The following is a 17,082-nucleotide window of genomic DNA, read 5'->3' on the forward strand; positions in this document are numbered from 1 at the left end:
TCTGATTGTGCTAATGACCTCGTTAAATACCGATAGAGGTAATGTAATTAATGCAGTTTAAGATTATTAATGAGTCTCCGACCTACCTGGCTGCATTGACTTCTGCAGCTTGTCCTGGGGTAGAGTAGTGAGTAAATGTGGCTTTTTAAAAAAACAAAACAGGGGAGACCTTTTAAAACAATTAATTTAAGTTATAGGACCAGAATAATCAATGACTGTATGTCTGATACTTTGCTGTCAAGTCCCAGTCTGGTGGCTGGGGGAAACGAAAAGGGGAGTGGGCATTATTTTTGAGGGGTGGGAGACACCCTCTACCATTTGCTATCCCTTGGAGGAATCCCCACTCACAGTCTAAAGAAAAGCACAAAGGAAACATCAGCAAATGCCACTGAAGGGATGCTGTGCTGGGGTTGGATAGGGCCCGTTGCTCTCCCCCTGCTAAATATAAGGGAATCACCACTTTCTCTGGTGACTCTTGGCCCAGTTGGCAGGCTGCTGAAGCCAAAATTCTGTTGGACCATCAGTCAAAGGCCCTTTGTTGAAGAAACCACTTTACGACTCCAATGAATATTTATCTATTTGTGTGGCTTTCTCAATGCATAACCCACACTTATGTCTAATAGAGCTCAGTGGCACATTAGTGGTTGAACCGCAGACCTCTAGGAGGGACCTATTCAATAATAAGCACCACCACATCCTTGCCCATATTGCTATGGTCATTTGACCAGAAAACAATGGCATGTTTGCTACACATTATGCAAGATAATAATATTTTATGACATCAGATGAACCTCAAATGAGGAAGCTACTTCCATGGAGGCTGAACAGCAGGTCTGCCAAAGCACTTCTGAATTATACAAATACAAAAACTTTACATAAAAGCAAATGTGGTCAAACAAGTAATAAACTGTTAAAACAGAAAACAGAGCCGTAATGTCCGAATTCATCCATTACATAAAACAGAGGGCTTGACGAATCAATATTGATCCAGTCCTGCCAGAGCTAAAGGTGTCTTAGTTGCTGAGCTGCAAGGTTGGGCCCCATAGGGTGTGGGGACCTGGGAAACCACCCGCCGAATTCCCCCCTTCCGGCAGCCCTGCTTACCTGGACTCTGCCATATTGCCGTGCCATGATAGCAACGTGCTCCCCATAGACCTCTAACTCCACCCGACGTGTCCATGATGCTGCCACGGATCCCCGATGTTCATTCTCTACTTTGATGGTGAAGTCAGGGAGCTGGCCAGATGGGCCACAGGATTTGCTCAGAGTGTATCTGCAGCTTCCGTCGTAGTCAAAGGTGACCCCGTCAAATGTGACGTAATGGGGATCCCCAAATACCCAGGAGTCACCGTACGTCTCAGGGTAACAGCCTAGGACCCCATCCACAACTCTGCACGTCTCCAGAGCCCCACAGACGTGGTCCTGGCACACCATAGGGTGAGAAGGATGCCTGCAGGAGCATTTCTCGCTACAGTTGCTGGTCAGGATGACCTCCTCGCCCACTCGGTAATACCCGCCATTCAGCGTGCAGCCGCACCGGTCCAGGGGCACGCAGGCTCCTCCACTCAAAATGTAGCCTCTGTTACAAGCACAACCAGCCCTACAAGGCTCAGTGCAGTAAAAGGGGGCTGTGGAATCCAGGCAGCTTGCCGGACAGGCTGAGGCACAAGGTTCAAAATGGCTGTTCTCCGGACACGTGACTCCTGATCAAGAAAGGATGGGCAAGGTGAAGAAATAATTATGTAAGAGCTATGCCTAGCTCTTTCTCTGCTATCAATTCCCCTGACCTCCTCTGGTCTGTATAATAAAGCCCTCCAGGAATCTACTGCTTCAGAATGTAAGGGAAGAATTACACAACTGAATGGGAGGGGTGTGCACAGAACCGGCTGGCACAGTGGCCAATAGCCAGGGATTATGGGAGTTGTAGGTCAACGTCTGCAGGAGGGCCCAAGCTGAGCAGCCCTGATGTAACCCTTCTGGAAACTTTGATTGGTTAGAGTCTAGAAATCAGGGATTCACAGGTGATTGGTTGATTTTTTTCCCTTTTACCCACCGCAAAAGGTGTCTGATCTCCACTGCCCAACTGTGATGTTGGCGGCTTGACACCGTTCAGCATAAGCCCGGAGAATTCTGCACAGCACCGTCCGGTTGCCTCCAGACATGCAAAGACGGTAAGTGCAACTTTCCATGAAACTGGCGAGAGGCAGAGCTTTTACACAGGCTGCAAAAGGCCCCGGAGACATCTTCAGGATGCCGCAGTGCTCTGGGCTGGAATGATTGGCCAGCTCTGCGAAAGGACAAGTCGAGAGCTCTCGGGTGCCCCCACACTGATAGCCGGCATCCTTCACCTGCCAACTTGCAGCCAACAGAGCTGCGGATCTCTCCATATTACCACGTGGGGTTGCGAAGTCATCCGAAGGGTCCCTGTTCAGGGTTCCGCAGAGGCCGCAGGTGGCATGATGGTAACTGGCAGGAACAACGACCTCCACGTGTTGATTTCCATCATAGGAAACTTCCACCCCCCAATCGACGGTGATCTTCACTGAGAATCCACTCTGACGCACACGGACTTTGCCGTCGGAAAGCACCGCCGGAAGAAGGGTCTTCCTCCCATCGATCTAACAAGTGGTTCGTTGGAATAAGCAGAATTAAAGTGATGGCTTGACTCTTACCTCGACTAAATTTGAGGTGGGGATGGGTCACCGCTCAGTGGGAGAGGATCTGCTTTGCATGCAGAAGGGCCCTAGTTCATTCCCTGGCATCTTCAGGTAGGGCTGGGAAAGATCCCTGCCTGATTCTGACCCTGGAGAGCCACTGCCAGTCAGTGTAGACCAGGGGTTCTCAGTGTTGGGCCCCCAGATGTTGTTGGACTACAACTCCCAGAATCCCCAACCAAAGGCCACTGGGGCTGGGGATTATGGGAGTTGAAGTCCAATAACATCTGGGGACCCAAGGTTGAGAATCCCTCGTGTAGACAATACTGCATTAGATGGACCGAGGGTCTGACTCAGTACAAGGCAGCTTCCTATGTTCCTACGTCCTTCAGATCCCCTGAATATTCAAATATGCATATGAAGGACATAAATGAGAGAGAGAAAGGAATAATAGAGAATATTGCAAGAGTGGGGGATGTGGAGACAGCAGCTTTCACTCAAGGGCTGAATCCTGAGGCCCTGAACCCGGATGACTTACCATGACATACCCAGGGGCATCTGTAAGGATGGTAATATCCTGGCCATAGACAGCCATGTGTACACGCACTATGGATGGTTCACCTGGGGCTGCTCCGGGCATCTCTGCCTCCACCCGATAATACTCCTGGCTGTGCTTGTGCGAAGGGGCACACAGCTGAGACAGCACATAGGTACAGTTGCCTTGGAAGCGGTAGAGCTGTCCATCAAAGGTGGTGAGGTGCTGTCCACCCAGCACCTGGCAGGATACCCGATGAATGGGCTGGCACACATGGTCCCAGAAGGCTGGCTGGCAGTTCTCATCCTCTGAGCAGCTCCCGCTCTGGCATCTCACCGTGTGATCGTCTGGGATACATTGGCACTTTTGACTGCAGTCTGATTCCCTCCAGAAGGTGGCGCCAGCAGGCAGGTAGTTTGCTAGGGAGCAGGAACACGAGCGCTAAGTCTGCAGGCAGGATCATCAGGTCTTGTGCCATTTCACCAAGTCCCTCCCGCCGCCCGAGGCTCAGGCATTAAAAGATAATGGACAGTTTTGTGCATGCCTTCCATTCCCTTTGGAGTACCCTAGTGCTCTTTCTGATTGTTGTTCTTGGGGAAGAGGAAACGATGGGCATTTGGCATACAAATGAGCATTCTGGCCTGTGCTGGTCTGCGGTCGTAATAAAGGAATTGAATGGAGCATTCTGGCCACATGCCAATGGAAGCAAGGGCCACTTTAAACACATCTCCTGCGTGAAAATGGCCGATATTTTTTAGCGACAGCAGGAAAGAGGGACCACAATGCAGCAGCAAGAAGACAAACGTGCTGCTTCCTGTTTCTGGGGCAAATGAAAAGCATCCATGGAGGACAGGTCTAGCAATGGCCTTCAGCTATGAGACATAAATGGAACCTCCATATTCAGAGGCAGTATACCTTTGGATACCAAGGTACTAGGGACAAATAACAAGAGAGGGCAGTTGCTTTCACATCCTGATCATGGATGTCCCAGAGGCCACTGTGAAAGAAAGGATGCTGAGTCATAGCTAGAGTGATAGATAGCTCTTTCTCTGGGCTCCCTCACAGATCATGGTCTTACTGAGGGGTATTCCAGGTACCTTTGAACACACAGCCATTGGGCACATAAAAAATATCCACCTCAAATGCCCAGCGCCCAGGACGCATAATGTTACTTGTGGAGCTTATGTTAATGATGCTTGGACTCCAAGATCCAGGGATATTGAAGTAGTTTTCGGCATCTCCGTTGTTAAATCCAGCCTGAGGGGAAAAGATGAGGGAAAGGAACAAGAAGAAAAGATGAGCTGCTGTTTATAAGTCCCCCTTGCTATCGAACCCTTCACTTCCTCCTGTTGCATAACGTATTAGGAACTGCGGAATTGGCAAAGCCAGTGAATTCAATTGTTCTCAAAGCTAGCAAATGGCTTCAAATCAAGTTAGGAACACTCTCTTTTCACTAATAGACTAGGAATGGATGACATTTTGTTTACAAGAACCATAGCGGGTTGATGGGGGGTGGCAGCCGAAAGTTGTCCTGCTCCAGGTGATGCTGAAAGGACTAGGATGCCCCAGACCTTGGGGCAATTACAATGGTAACGGAATCAGGCGGGATACCAGTTTTGCAATGATTATAGCCATAAGCAGTTTTTCAAGTTGATATTATATGTACCTACCAGCAAGAACATTTCCTACCATATTTTTAACAAAGCCCTTAAATATTATAAATAGTGTCTGAAATGTGCAAAATAGGTCAGCAACAGAATCAGAAGCAAAAATTCTGATTCCATTACCAATGTGTTTTGCACATTTCAGACACCATTTATCTATACTGCTTAAGGATTTTGTACAAAAATATAGCTTTATGGTAGATGTTCTCTTGCCAGTAGGTATATATAATATCAGTTTGAAAAGTTTGCTTATGGCATCCTATATCGGGCAGCAGCAATATAGGAAAGTGCCGAAAGGCATCATCTCATACTGCACGGGAGAAGGTAATGGTAAACCACTCCTGTATTCTACCAAGAAAACCACATGGCTCTGTGGTGGCCAGGAGTCGACACCGACTCGATGGCACAACATTTCCTTTTATAGTCATTTAAAAAATGGTAACTAACATGCTTGATTCCATTATCCTTGGAATTGGCACTTGGACAGCTCCCAGGGCAACAGATCAGGACCATGGACAGAGATGATCAGTTGATTTCAAAGCTGGGTATTGCAACAAAAGGGGAGGTTGTGGTGTTTCTCATTGTACTGCTGGATTGTGCAGCTGGCTCAGGCAGGGTGACTTGGCCCCACCCCTTCCAGGTATAAGCGTTTGCCTTTTAAAGGGACCTAGCCCAATTTTGCAGGCACTTAGAGGCTTCCATCATGATTGAGAGGTCCTTGGAGGATTCCTCTGAATCAGAGGATGTTGGAAAGGCCACATCCTTAAATCATGGTGGTGGGCTTACAGATTGGGGTTGTTCTGGTTCATCCAGGGCGGGGATGCCCAATAGCAGAGATCACCAGGTGTCTGGGTCAGTGGTGCTCTCCCATCTGACTCCTCTCCCACACTTGGGTTATATGAGTGTAGATATAAAGGGCAAGGTTTTTGTGAGTTTTAGTTTGTATTTGCACATGTTGCAATTTAGGGAGTTTAATCACCACACTTCTACCTTTTCATGGCCAAAAGACATCATTGTGACCGGCCAATCCACCTGTCTGCACTGTCACAGTCATTGGGTTAAAGTGTCTCCTTTAGGAACATATCCTCTTAGTTCTGGGCAAGGTAAACAGCATATAAATAGCACCAGACGACCATTTCAGTATATGTTTGTAGGTGAGACCTACCTGAGCAGGTGTGCCCCCCAAGCCGGTGTGAGCATCTCCACCACTTGCTTGTCCTGATATCCACTGGATGTCCTGATAGTTCAGCAGAACGAAAGACAGCTCCCCATTGGAGGTTAAAACAGCCTGGAATGTGTTAACCTAGACAGAATAGGTGCCACATGCATCATCTGTGGGTGCACAGAGCAACACATTCCAGATTATGCACCTTTCAAAGCGGCGATTCCCTCTAGTTAGCAGGGGGAGAGCATCTTTTTCATGTCGCCGTGTTTTCGTGATGTTTTATACCGTTTTTATCTTGTCGTTAACTGCCTTGGGGGCTTCAGATGTGATAGAGCTAGCAGTTGTGTGGGCGGCCGATCTGGCTGCCCAGGGCTCTACTGCCAATCATCTGTGGGGAGAGTGGGCTAAGCCGGCTCTCCCCACAGACCTCACTGAGGTGCTTCACAGCAATCATGTGAAGCGCCTGTATGAGTCCTGGAGACAGGGAACCACTTTCTTCAGCCCCCCGCCCCAGACTCCACTTTGTGAACTTTATGTTGAAAAGTGAGTTATAAATAAAAATAATAATAGAGAAGAGAGAATCTTGTGGTTGCAAGCATGAATTGTCCCCTTTGTGAAGCAGGGACCACCCTGGTTTGCATTTGGATGGGATACTACATGTGTGAGCAGTGCCAGATATTCTCCTCAGGGGATGGGGCGGCTCAGAGAGAATTGCATGCAGAAGTTTCCAAGTTCCTCCCTGGAATCTCTAAGATAGTGCCGAGAGAGACTGCTGCCTGCAACCTTGGAGAAGCCGCTGCCAGTCTGTGCAGACAATACTGAGTGAGATGGGCCAATGGTCTGACTCAGTATATGGCAGCTTCCTATCTTCCTATGGAATAGAAATAGGAAATGGTGGTCCATCATAGAGGACTGATTGCAGGTGCCTACCTTGGAGGATAGGGATCCATAGAAAGCCACTTGGTCCCAGGTGGCCACAAAGACCCAGGTAGCCGTGAATTTTCCACTTGGGAAATACGCATCGATGTCAGCTGTGACTCTCTGCAGGAGCTGCTCATCTTGACTCTCCCTGTAGTACACCGTGCCAGTGATCCGGTTATCAACATCAGCCCAGAACGGAGCCACAAAGGACCGGCCATCAGTCAGTGGAAAGGGATCCGGGGTGAACTGGCTGACAGGCTTGCCAAACGACAACACCCCGTTATTGTTCACCTATGGGGATGAAAGCGGAGATCCATTTGGCCTAGTTAATGCCATGTGATGGCTAGTGGGGAAAATAAACCACTCCATCTTTCCTTATTTCATTTTGATTCAGTCAGGCCTAGACATGATGCCCTGCTGCCTGTAACTTTTTTTTAATCTGCAACCTTTGTTCCTCACTCAGTGAGGTCATTCTCACGACCAGTCCTACTTGGGTAGAGCAACACTAGCTAGGTAGGGCTGGTTGTGAGAACCGCCCAGATCAATCCCAGCATTCCTCCGCCAGGTAGCCCAGGTTCTGTAAGGTAAAGCTAAAGTGTGCTGTTGAGTCTGTGTTGACTCCTGGCACCCACAGAGCCCTGTGGTTTGCTTTTGGTAGAATACAGAAGGGGTTTCCCATTGCCATCTCCCGCTCAGTATGAAATGGTGTCTTTCAGCACCTTCCTATATTGCTGCTGCCCGATAGAGGTGTTTCTCATAGTCTGGGAAACATACCAGCAGGGATTTGAACCGGCAACCTCTGGTTTGCTAATCAAGTCATTTCCCCACTGTGCCATTAGGTGGCTCCCAGGTTTTGTACCCGAGCTAAAAGTGAGGTAGAAGGTCACCTCGGTACCTGGTCTTGTGCAAGCTTGGGCTGCCATAGTATAATGGTGCAATTATCTTTGGTAGGGTATTTAATTCAATTTTTCGCAGTTCAGAGTGCATGCACAAAATCCATCCTGGCATCCCGAAATCTAGAAGTCCTGCACAAATTCAAAAGGAACTGAAAAGATGCTGTTAATTTGCAACAGTTACAGAGTGGAAGACACCTAATGGCACAGGGGAGAAGTCACTTGCCCAGGGAGCAAGAGGTTGCTGGTTTGAATCCCTGCTGGTGGAAACACCTATATCAGGCAGCAGTGATATAGGAAGATGCTGAAAGGCATCATCTCATACTGAGTGGGAGATGGCAATGGTAAAACCCTCCTGTATTCTACCAAGAAAACCACATTTTTTTAATTGTTAAATTTATATATTGTTAAATTTATATACCACCTTTCATTAAAACAATCACAAGGTGGTTCACATAGAAAAAATTAAAACAAGACTATAAAAATTACACAATTAAAATATTATGTTAAAATATAAAAACAGATCTAATTTTTTAAAAAAATTGGTTCTGTGGTGATCAGGAGTCAACACCAACTTGACAGCTTTCTTTTTACAGAATGGAACTGAGGGGATCCATTAATCTGGAGTAAGAAAACCATTAAAGCAACAGTGCAAGACATCTGGTTCCCCATATGGAGGTCCTTGATCTGTGTACAAATGCTCGTCTGTCTGGGATTTCACATACTAAGTAGCTCTGCTCTGCTTGCTTCCCAACAGCAAGTCCACCTACATCAACAATGGCATTCAGTCCACCTTAAATGCAATTACATTATTCAACTTAAGTGGGGGTTTTCTGCTGAAAATGGATGGGGCTATGTGGCAGACGCAATCCCATGGATTTGGGTCCTAGATATGAATCTTTAATGGATGACACTTACGTAAAGGGACTGGTATCTCTTGGCATAGAAGTAGAAGGACTCAGAGATCGAGATTTGAGGAGATGCCCCGTCATCTGCCTTTGGGGTGCTTCTGTCCTGAAACTTGGGACCATATGGATATAGGAGTGTGTCTGAAGAGTTCAGAAAAGAGACTGAAGTCATGGGTATTTAAGCACTGATATCTTTGTAAACTGCTTTGGGAACTTTGGTTGAAAAGCAGTATATAAATATTAGGACTATTCGTATTTGTAGAGGTAGGTGTATGATGAATGGACGATGTAATCTTGCAACCTTGTTATTTTGTGGCATTTTGACATCCACATCAGTCTTTTTAATCTAAAAATAGGATGCAAATTGATTAAATAAATAGGCTTGTATCCTAGGAAAGTTAGTTGTGACCAAATCCCATTGAAATGATTGGAACTTCAGTTGGTTACGATGAACTCCTCTCATTGATTTCAATGGTGCTCAGTCCTGATCAGTGTTCTCTCTCTGACAGGGATTCCCAGATCTCTCTCTCTCTCTCTCTCTCTCTCTCTCTCTCTCTCTCTGAATGAAGCTGCCATATACTGAGTCCATAGGTCCATCTCACTCAGTATTGTCTATACAGACTGGCAGCAGCTTCTTCAAGGTCGCAGGCAGGAATCTCTCTCAGCCCTATCTTGGAGATGCTGCCAGGGAGGGACCTTGGAACCTAGATGCTCTTTCCAGAGTGGCTCCATCCCATAAGGGGAATATCTTACACACTTCTAGTCTCCCTTTCATATGCAACCCTGCTTAGCTAAGGACCCTGCTTAGTTAAAGGGAAAAGTCACGCTTGCTACCACAGGACCAGCTCTCTTCCTCATATTGTTGACTATAACTCCCATAATCCCCAGCTAAAGACCATTGCAGCTGGGGATGATGGGGGTTGTAGTCAATAACATCTGGGAATCCCTGTTACAGGGAACACTAGTTATGACTAACTTTGGCAAGATACAACCTCATTATAAGACAATAAACATCCAGAAAAAAACAATTTTAAAAGATGCTAGGGGTTTGTTTTTTTAAAGAACAATTTAATTATTAAGTCCAGGAACTATCAACAATCTCTGTGACATCAATAGGATTTGTAAAGCACAATGTCACAACTTTATTTCCTTATCCTAGGAAGTATGTATGCCTCTCAGTGTGTACACGGATGAAATACATGGGGTATTGCATTGTATACAAACAAAATACATGGAGTATGGGGCCAGTTCTCCCAGGGAGGAAAATAACAACCTATGGCAGCTGTGTGCTGTACTTTCTTGAAATCCTTGTGATTTCATTCATGATCAGGAATGCCTATTCAAATCTGAAGTCATTGAAGGCAAATTAGGTCCAATGGGGCAGATCAGTGCATGCGCTCAGACACATATTATCAAGGTATCCCCAATTTGAAGCTAGGGCCGTCTTTGCCAAGAGCAAACAAAGATATAATTGAGCTCTACCAATACACATTTCCATTCTTCGCATCCTCACAAGACAAAGATACACCATTGCTGAGGAGTCTTCCAGTGCGTTTTCCTGTATTATTACTGAGCCTACCTGTATCAACTCTTCCTTCCAAGGACAGCATCTGCAACGCTAAAGTTAGAACTGGATTAGTGGGGAAAGTAGCACGAGCTCAGCTTTGGTGTTGGAGAGACTTTTGTTTGGAGGACTGAACCAGAGAGACCTTAGGAAAAGCATATTCTCTCCCACTGAACCATGGTCCCTCCCAAGGTCAGACCTTCAATGCGGTGGGGTCTGGCAGCAGATTATTGGGATGTCAATAAGGTAGCAAGATGGCTTCCTTTGCCCGGCTTTAAAGAAAGGGAAAGATGTGTCAGACCTCATTGGCCCTTCAAAACCTGCCAGGGCCCTCTCCTCCTCATCTTAGGTCCTGCTCATGGCCCCGCCACTAATAGAGATCCAGTTGGTGGGGACTAGAGACAGGGCCTTTTCAGTTGTAGCCCCCCCCCCCGCTTTGGAACACCTTCCCTGAAGAGCTTCACCATGCTCCCTCCCTCAGTGTTTTTTAAAAAAAGCAACTAAAACACATCTTTTAGAAGAGGCCTTTTAATACTTCGTCTTTGGTTACATCGGGTAGGTTCCTTAGTTTTCAGTTTTTATAATTCTCAATTTTTAGCTTTTAAAATAACTTTTACTTTGAAACTTAATTCTGATTGTGGTTTTAGCCTGCTCTTTTAACTTCTTTACGGAATGTGATTGATTTTATTCATTTTATTTTACACTGCAACTATTTTATTGTTGTGAGCCACCCTGAGCAGTAGTGTACTGGAAGGGTGGGGCATAAATATTTCAAATAAATAAATAAAGGGAGGAGGGTGTGTACAAGGGGTCAGTATTTGTCTCTCTGCTTTGGGTGCATAGAGATGTTATCACTGCCCCTCCCTCAAGCCGCTCCATCTCCTTGTCTAGGCTTAGAACCAGGGTTTGTCTAGGATTTGAACCCAGGACCTATCACATTAAGCAAGAATCATATCCCCAGTTGACAAGCCACGAAAGCCTCAAGCATCTGACTCACACTATCAGAACATAGAGGCCATTCCTGGATATCCAAGCTGATCGCCACTTAAATCCCTCTTTCGAGGCTCTGTCACCAAGCTGTGAAGACATCCTTTTTTCATGACCTTAGAGCTACTTTCTTTAATTCTATTTTATAGATTTGGTTTTTTAAAAAAACTATGAAAGGAAAGAGCTATCAGATGTACTCACCTGTTGCTAGAAACTCTGTGAGCAGAGGGAGGTACAAGGGTCTCATTATGCCTAATTTCTCCTTCGCTTATATCAGAAGCTGTGTTACGGACCTAGGAATTAACAACTTTATTCTGATTTGATATTGTAAAATTCATGCTGAGGATATTAGTTTGGAGATGTGGCTACCTAATTCGATCTATGAAGGCTGCTCCTCAGTTCAAGAAATCTTAGTAGATTAATCAAGCTAGCAATGAAATCTGCACCAACTTTACACATGCATTAAAATAGTTCTAATTAGAGTGTAGATATTTATATTCTTGTTCTCTTTCTGTTATACAACTTTATGGTAATTATTGTCATCATTATTCTTTTATTTACATTTCCTTCCTCACTGTTAAGCATACTGTATTTAATGAACACGTATAAGGTCTTAAAATGAATTTTAAAGACTGGATTAAAAAACAACTGTTCTGAAGCAAGGATAATTCTTTGGTGTGCAGATGTCATAGGAGAAGCATCTTATGAGGAGAGGCATTCCCTCCTGTGTGAGAGAAAAGAGCAATGCCTTTCTAAGATGATGCTTGCCACTTGCATTTTGTACAAGTATTTGCATTACAATAAGAAAGAAAGAAGAGAGAGAGAGAGAGAGAGAGAGAGAGAGAGAGAGAGAGAGAGAGAGAGAAGAGAGAGGGGGGGAGAGAGGGGGATGGAGAGGGATGGAGAGAGGGAGAGAAGGAGGGAGAAAGAAAGAAAGAAAGAAAGAGAGAGAGAGAGAAAAGAGAGAGAGGGGGATGGAGGGGGATGGAGAGGGATGGAGAGAGGGAGAGAAGGAGGGAGAAAGAAAGAAAGAAAGAAAGAAAGAGAGAGAGAGAGAGAAAAGAGAGAGAGGGGGGAGAGAGGGGGATGGAGAGGGATGGAGAGAGGGAGAGAAGGAGGGAGAAAGAAAGAAAGAAAGAGAGAGAGAGAGAGAGAGAGAGAAAAGAGAGAGAGGGGGATGGAGAGGGATGGAGAGAGGGAGAGAAGGAGGGAGAAAGAAAGAAAGAAAGAAAGAAAGAAAGAAAGAAAGAAAGAAAGAAAGAAAGAAAGAGAGAGAGAGAGAGAAAAGAGAGAGAGGGGGGAGAGAGGGGGATGGAGAGGGATGGAGAGAGGGAGAGAAGGAGGGAGAAAGAAAGAAAGAAAGAAAGAGAGAGAGAGAGAAAAGAGAGAGAGGGGGATGGAGAGGGATGGAGAGAGGGAGAGAAGGAGGGAGAAAGAAAGAAAGAAAGAAAGAAAGAAAGAAAGAAAGAAAGAAAGAAAGAGAGAAAAGAGAGAGAGGGGGATGGAGAGGGATGGAGAGAGGGAGAGAAGGAGGGAGAAAGAAAGAAAGAAAGAAAGAAAGAAAGAAAGAAAGAAAGAAAGAAAGAAAGAAAGAAAGAAAGAAAGAAAGAAAGAAAGGGGGGAGAGAGAAAGAAAGAGCAAGAAAGAGAGGGAGGGAGGGAGGGAGGGAGCAAGCAAGCAAGCAAGAAAGCAAGGAAGAAAAAAGCAGGGCAACCCTTTCATGAGGCAAGGTGATGTGGTCACCTCAGGCAGTGGATTACTGGAGCACCAGCAGGGTGGCAAAATGTTCCTGGCTGCTGCTTTTGGAGCAGTTTTAAAAAATCGATCTGACCCAGGCAAGCTTTGTAAGGAAATTATGTCTCTCCTCACACTCTTTGTGAAGCTTCCAAGAAATACAAGGAGAGAAGAGGAAGCCGCTGGCCACCTTTCCTCCTCCCCACTCCCTGCTCCACTTTCAAAGCTTGCAAGGGTCAGTTTTGAAAGGAGGGTGGCCTCCCCCAGGGTTGTGGGGCAAGGCAACATCTGGCGCCTCGTCTGAGGAGCTGCAGTACTTGGGCTGCTGAGAGGGGGAGGAAGGAGAGAGAAGAAATAAAACTTGATACACTTACACCTCCTTCCCTGCCCCGAACCTTCAAATTCAAGAGCTGCCATAGATGGAGATTATTATTTGACAGTCTTTTCTAGACCCACCCTTCCACCAATGAGCTCAGCATTGCACATATAGCTCCTCTCATTTTATGTCCACAACTTCCCTGTGCTGAGAAAAGCGACAGACCCAGAGGTCACCCAGTGATCTCTGGGGATGAGTGGGGCTTCACACCTAGGCCTCCTCAGTTTCAGAACCGCACCTTAACCGCTGCACCAGATGGGCTTCCCACTGAAGGCACATAATGTGAAATGTCAGTTTGGGATTGCTGACAGCAAACGAGAAAGTTCTCCTGCCCCACAATTCATTTCATCCCAAAGGTAGGAACATAGGAGCATCAGAAGCTGCCTTATACAGAGTCAGACCATTGGTCCATCTAGCTCAGTATTGTAGACACAGACTGGCAGTGGCTCCTCCAAGGTTGCAGGCAGGGGGTCTCTCTCAGCCCTATCTTGGAGATGCCAGGGAGGGAACTGGGGACCTTCTGCATGCAAGCAGGCAGATGCTCCTCCCAAAGCAGCCCCATCCCCAGAGGGGAATACCTTACCATGCTTACATGTCTCCCATTCAAATGCAAACCATGGTGGAGCCTGCTTAACAAAGGGGACAATTCCTGCTTGCTACCACCAGACCAGCTCTTTTCCCTTACCAGGTCCTTAAAGTCTTTTCCATATGCCCATCAGTGCACTCAGAGAGAAATCCTCCCAAGTGTGTTCCAGTCCCCTCCTATTTATTTACATGATCTTCCACAGCGTGGAGGAGTTTTATACCTGATCTCACAGGAGGTGCTGAATAAATCCTGCACACTTCCTGAGCAATGAATAGATCCATTTTTCAGCCCCGCCTGTGTTGGACTCTCTTTGGGCATGGCTGTATTGTTCTTTTGCCTTTCTCCATCTCCCCCACTGCAGCCCAGCCAAATCCCTGGCAGTCTTTGGGCATCAATATTTAAACTGGGCAGTTTTAAAGAAATAGTGGCAAAGGGCACAATCATACTGAAAGAGGGCAATACTAATGGGGGGGAGGCTGAAGGTCTGAAGGCAGAGAGGAGAGCTGGTCTTGTGGTAGCAAGCATGACTTGTCCCCATAGCTAAGCAGGGTCTGCCCTGGTTGCATATGAATAGGAGACTTGATTTGTGAGCACTGCAAGATATTCCCCTCAGGGGATGAAGCCGTTCTGGGAAGAGCATCTAGGTTCCAAGTTCCCTCCCTGGCAGCATCTCCAAGATAGGGCTGAGAGAGATTCCTGCCTGCAACCTTGGAGAAGCCGCTGCCAGTCTGGGAAGACAATACTGAGCTAGATAGACCAATGGTCTGACTCAGTATATGGCAGTATCCTATGTTCCTATGTCTCTGTGCAGCTGAGGCAGGGTGCAAAATTCCACCCCTCTTGTGTGCACCCTCCTCCTAACTTTTTAAAAACCAGGGGGCTTCTTACCACCTTGCTGCCAGTACCCCAATAATCTGCCTTCTGAGTCACCTGCCTCACCTTGCTTCATGGAAGAGCTGCCCTGGTACTAATGGAGGCTAGCAGTAGTGCTAAGGAAGAGGTGAGTGTTTCCCCTTATCCTTACTGCTTAAAGTAGGCTAAAGCTGATGGGGATATATTTTTTTTAAGGAGACACAACAAGATCTTGAACTTCCCCAAAGGATGTGTGGGAGTCTTGTCACAAGCAGGGGAATGTGAACAATCAGGAACTGATTCCTTGGAGGAACAAAGGGCCCAGTTGTATGAGACTGTGGAAGATCTCGATCCAAGATCTGCAGCCAAATCCAATATATAATTTTTTTCATATTTTATTTAAAGGGCAAATAGAGTCGTTGGGGGTAGGTGGATTTGGATCGGACCTGCGGACCATGGCATCCAGAGAGGGTTTTTTGTTTTGTTTTTTACCCCTTTCATCTATGCTGCTTTCCTGATTCAAATGCCCATTTGTTCTGTGGAGCATTTGAGAATTCTGATGGACAAATAGCACTCTGGAGAGAAATCTGTCACAACTTTGTTGTGGGTTCCACCTGGAGGAGGAAGAGGAAGAGGAAGAGGAAGAAGAAGCTGCAGTTTCAATATGTAAGAGTTTACTTGATGCTCATGGCTGGAATTCGTCGGGTTGACCATATAGACAGAGAGCTTCACCCACTTGCCTACTGTCTATTGGATTGCTGTTAAGTGCACAGGATCAGGAGCAAAAATAAAAAATAAAAAATGTGGCAGCCTGTCTAGGAATCAAATGATCTCAGGTCTTTGATCACAAGATAGGGAGCCCCAGGCTAGATAGGCATGGTATTAACTCATTCAAGCTGGCATGAGTTAAACCAATTTATATGCAGTGGAGACACCTCCATCTTGCAGCTTTCCGGGTGGATCTACTCAGATCTTAAAGGCATAAGAGTCCTTTCCACCTGGATCCTGGCAATCCCTTAAGGGGATAAGCGTCCTTTCCACCTGGATCCTGGCAGTCCCTCTAGCAATACTTTGATGGTGGCAGAGCTGGGTTGTCTGAGGACATAGGAACATAGGAAGCTGCTATATACTGAGTCAGACCATTGGTCTATCTAGCTCAGTATTGTCTTCACAGACTGGCAGCAGCTTCTCCAAGGTTACAGGCAGGAATCTCTCTCAGCCCTCTCTTGGAGAATCCAGGGAGGGAACTTGGAACCTTCTGCTCTTCCCAGAGCAGCTCCATCCCCTGAGGGGAATCTCTTAACATTGCTCACACTTCTAGTCTCCCATGCATATGCAACCAGGGTGGCCCCTGCTTAGCTAAGGGGACAAGTCATGCTTGCTACCAAGAGACCAGCTCTCCTCCGGCAGCTAATTTCCCACAGAGTCCTGGTGCTCTTAACCCCTGATGAGGTGAGGCAGGGAGAGGAAGAGCAGAGAGAGTTAACCATTAACTGGCAGTGGTCTCTGCTCCCCGTCCTCAGGCGGATGTGCAATCGGTCTCTTTCAGCCGAACCATTGTTCTCATCCCCTGTGGGGCCTCAGGACATCCTAGTCCCCATTATACTGCCACAGCATGGAAGAAAAGGTAAGTAGAGTCGTTTGTCACTCAGTGCTGGCTCCTTTGGAGGATGGAATGACCTCTCTGTCTATCCTGAAACGGATGAGCGGTGTCGGTTCTGGGAAGCTCAAAGGCGTCATGCTGGACAAGCCCTTGCAACTGGGAGAAAGAGCTTACATCTGTGGAATGGAGCCATAACACAGCGGTAAATCACATGCCTTGAATGCAGAAGGTCCAGGTTTTAGTCCCTAGCAGCATCTCCAGGTAGGGCTGGGGAAAACTCCTGCCTGAGTCCTTGGAGAGCTGCTGCCAGTCAGTGTAGACAATCTTGAGCAAAATGCATTGATGGTCCAAGATGGTATAAGGAATTTATGTGGGGGACAGGCTGCAGCTTAGAGGCAGAGCACCTGGTTTGGCTGCAGAAGGCATAGGACATAGGACGCTGCCATATACCGAGTCAGACCATTAACCTCTGCCTCGGTTCTGACCAATACATTGTGGCCCTTTGTTACCACACACTCGTGTCTTCTTGAGGCGTGGGAGCAACAATGGCCCGACACGCTTGTCAGGGATCCCGCTCCTTGGTTCCCAGCCTAGCCCCACTGGCAGGTAAGGAAGAGGATGGCTCATCCTTGGGGCCCCC

The 17,082-nt window shown here is 46.7% G+C and overlaps 1 protein-coding gene across 1 annotated transcript; it reads right to left on the reverse strand.

The window, feature by feature from the left end:
* Window positions 1-4,263: 4,263 nt before the first annotated feature.
* On the reverse strand, window positions 4,264-8,912 carry LOC128332826 (alpha-tectorin-like). Its single transcript, XM_053267586.1, has 4 exons — window positions 8,751-8,912; window positions 6,949-7,230; window positions 6,019-6,156; window positions 4,264-4,446 (listed from the first exon to the last, which is right to left on the reverse strand). The coding sequence occupies exons 1-4, from the start codon at window positions 8,910-8,912 to the stop codon at window positions 4,264-4,266; spliced, it is 765 nt and encodes a 254-aa protein (XP_053123561.1).
* Between the last annotated feature and the right edge of the window lie 8,170 nt (window positions 8,913-17,082).

This window comes from Hemicordylus capensis, chromosome 7 (genome assembly GCF_027244095.1).
Source record: "Hemicordylus capensis ecotype Gifberg chromosome 7, rHemCap1.1.pri, whole genome shotgun sequence".
Classification (NCBI taxonomy): domain Eukaryota; kingdom Metazoa; phylum Chordata; class Lepidosauria; order Squamata; family Cordylidae; genus Hemicordylus; species Hemicordylus capensis.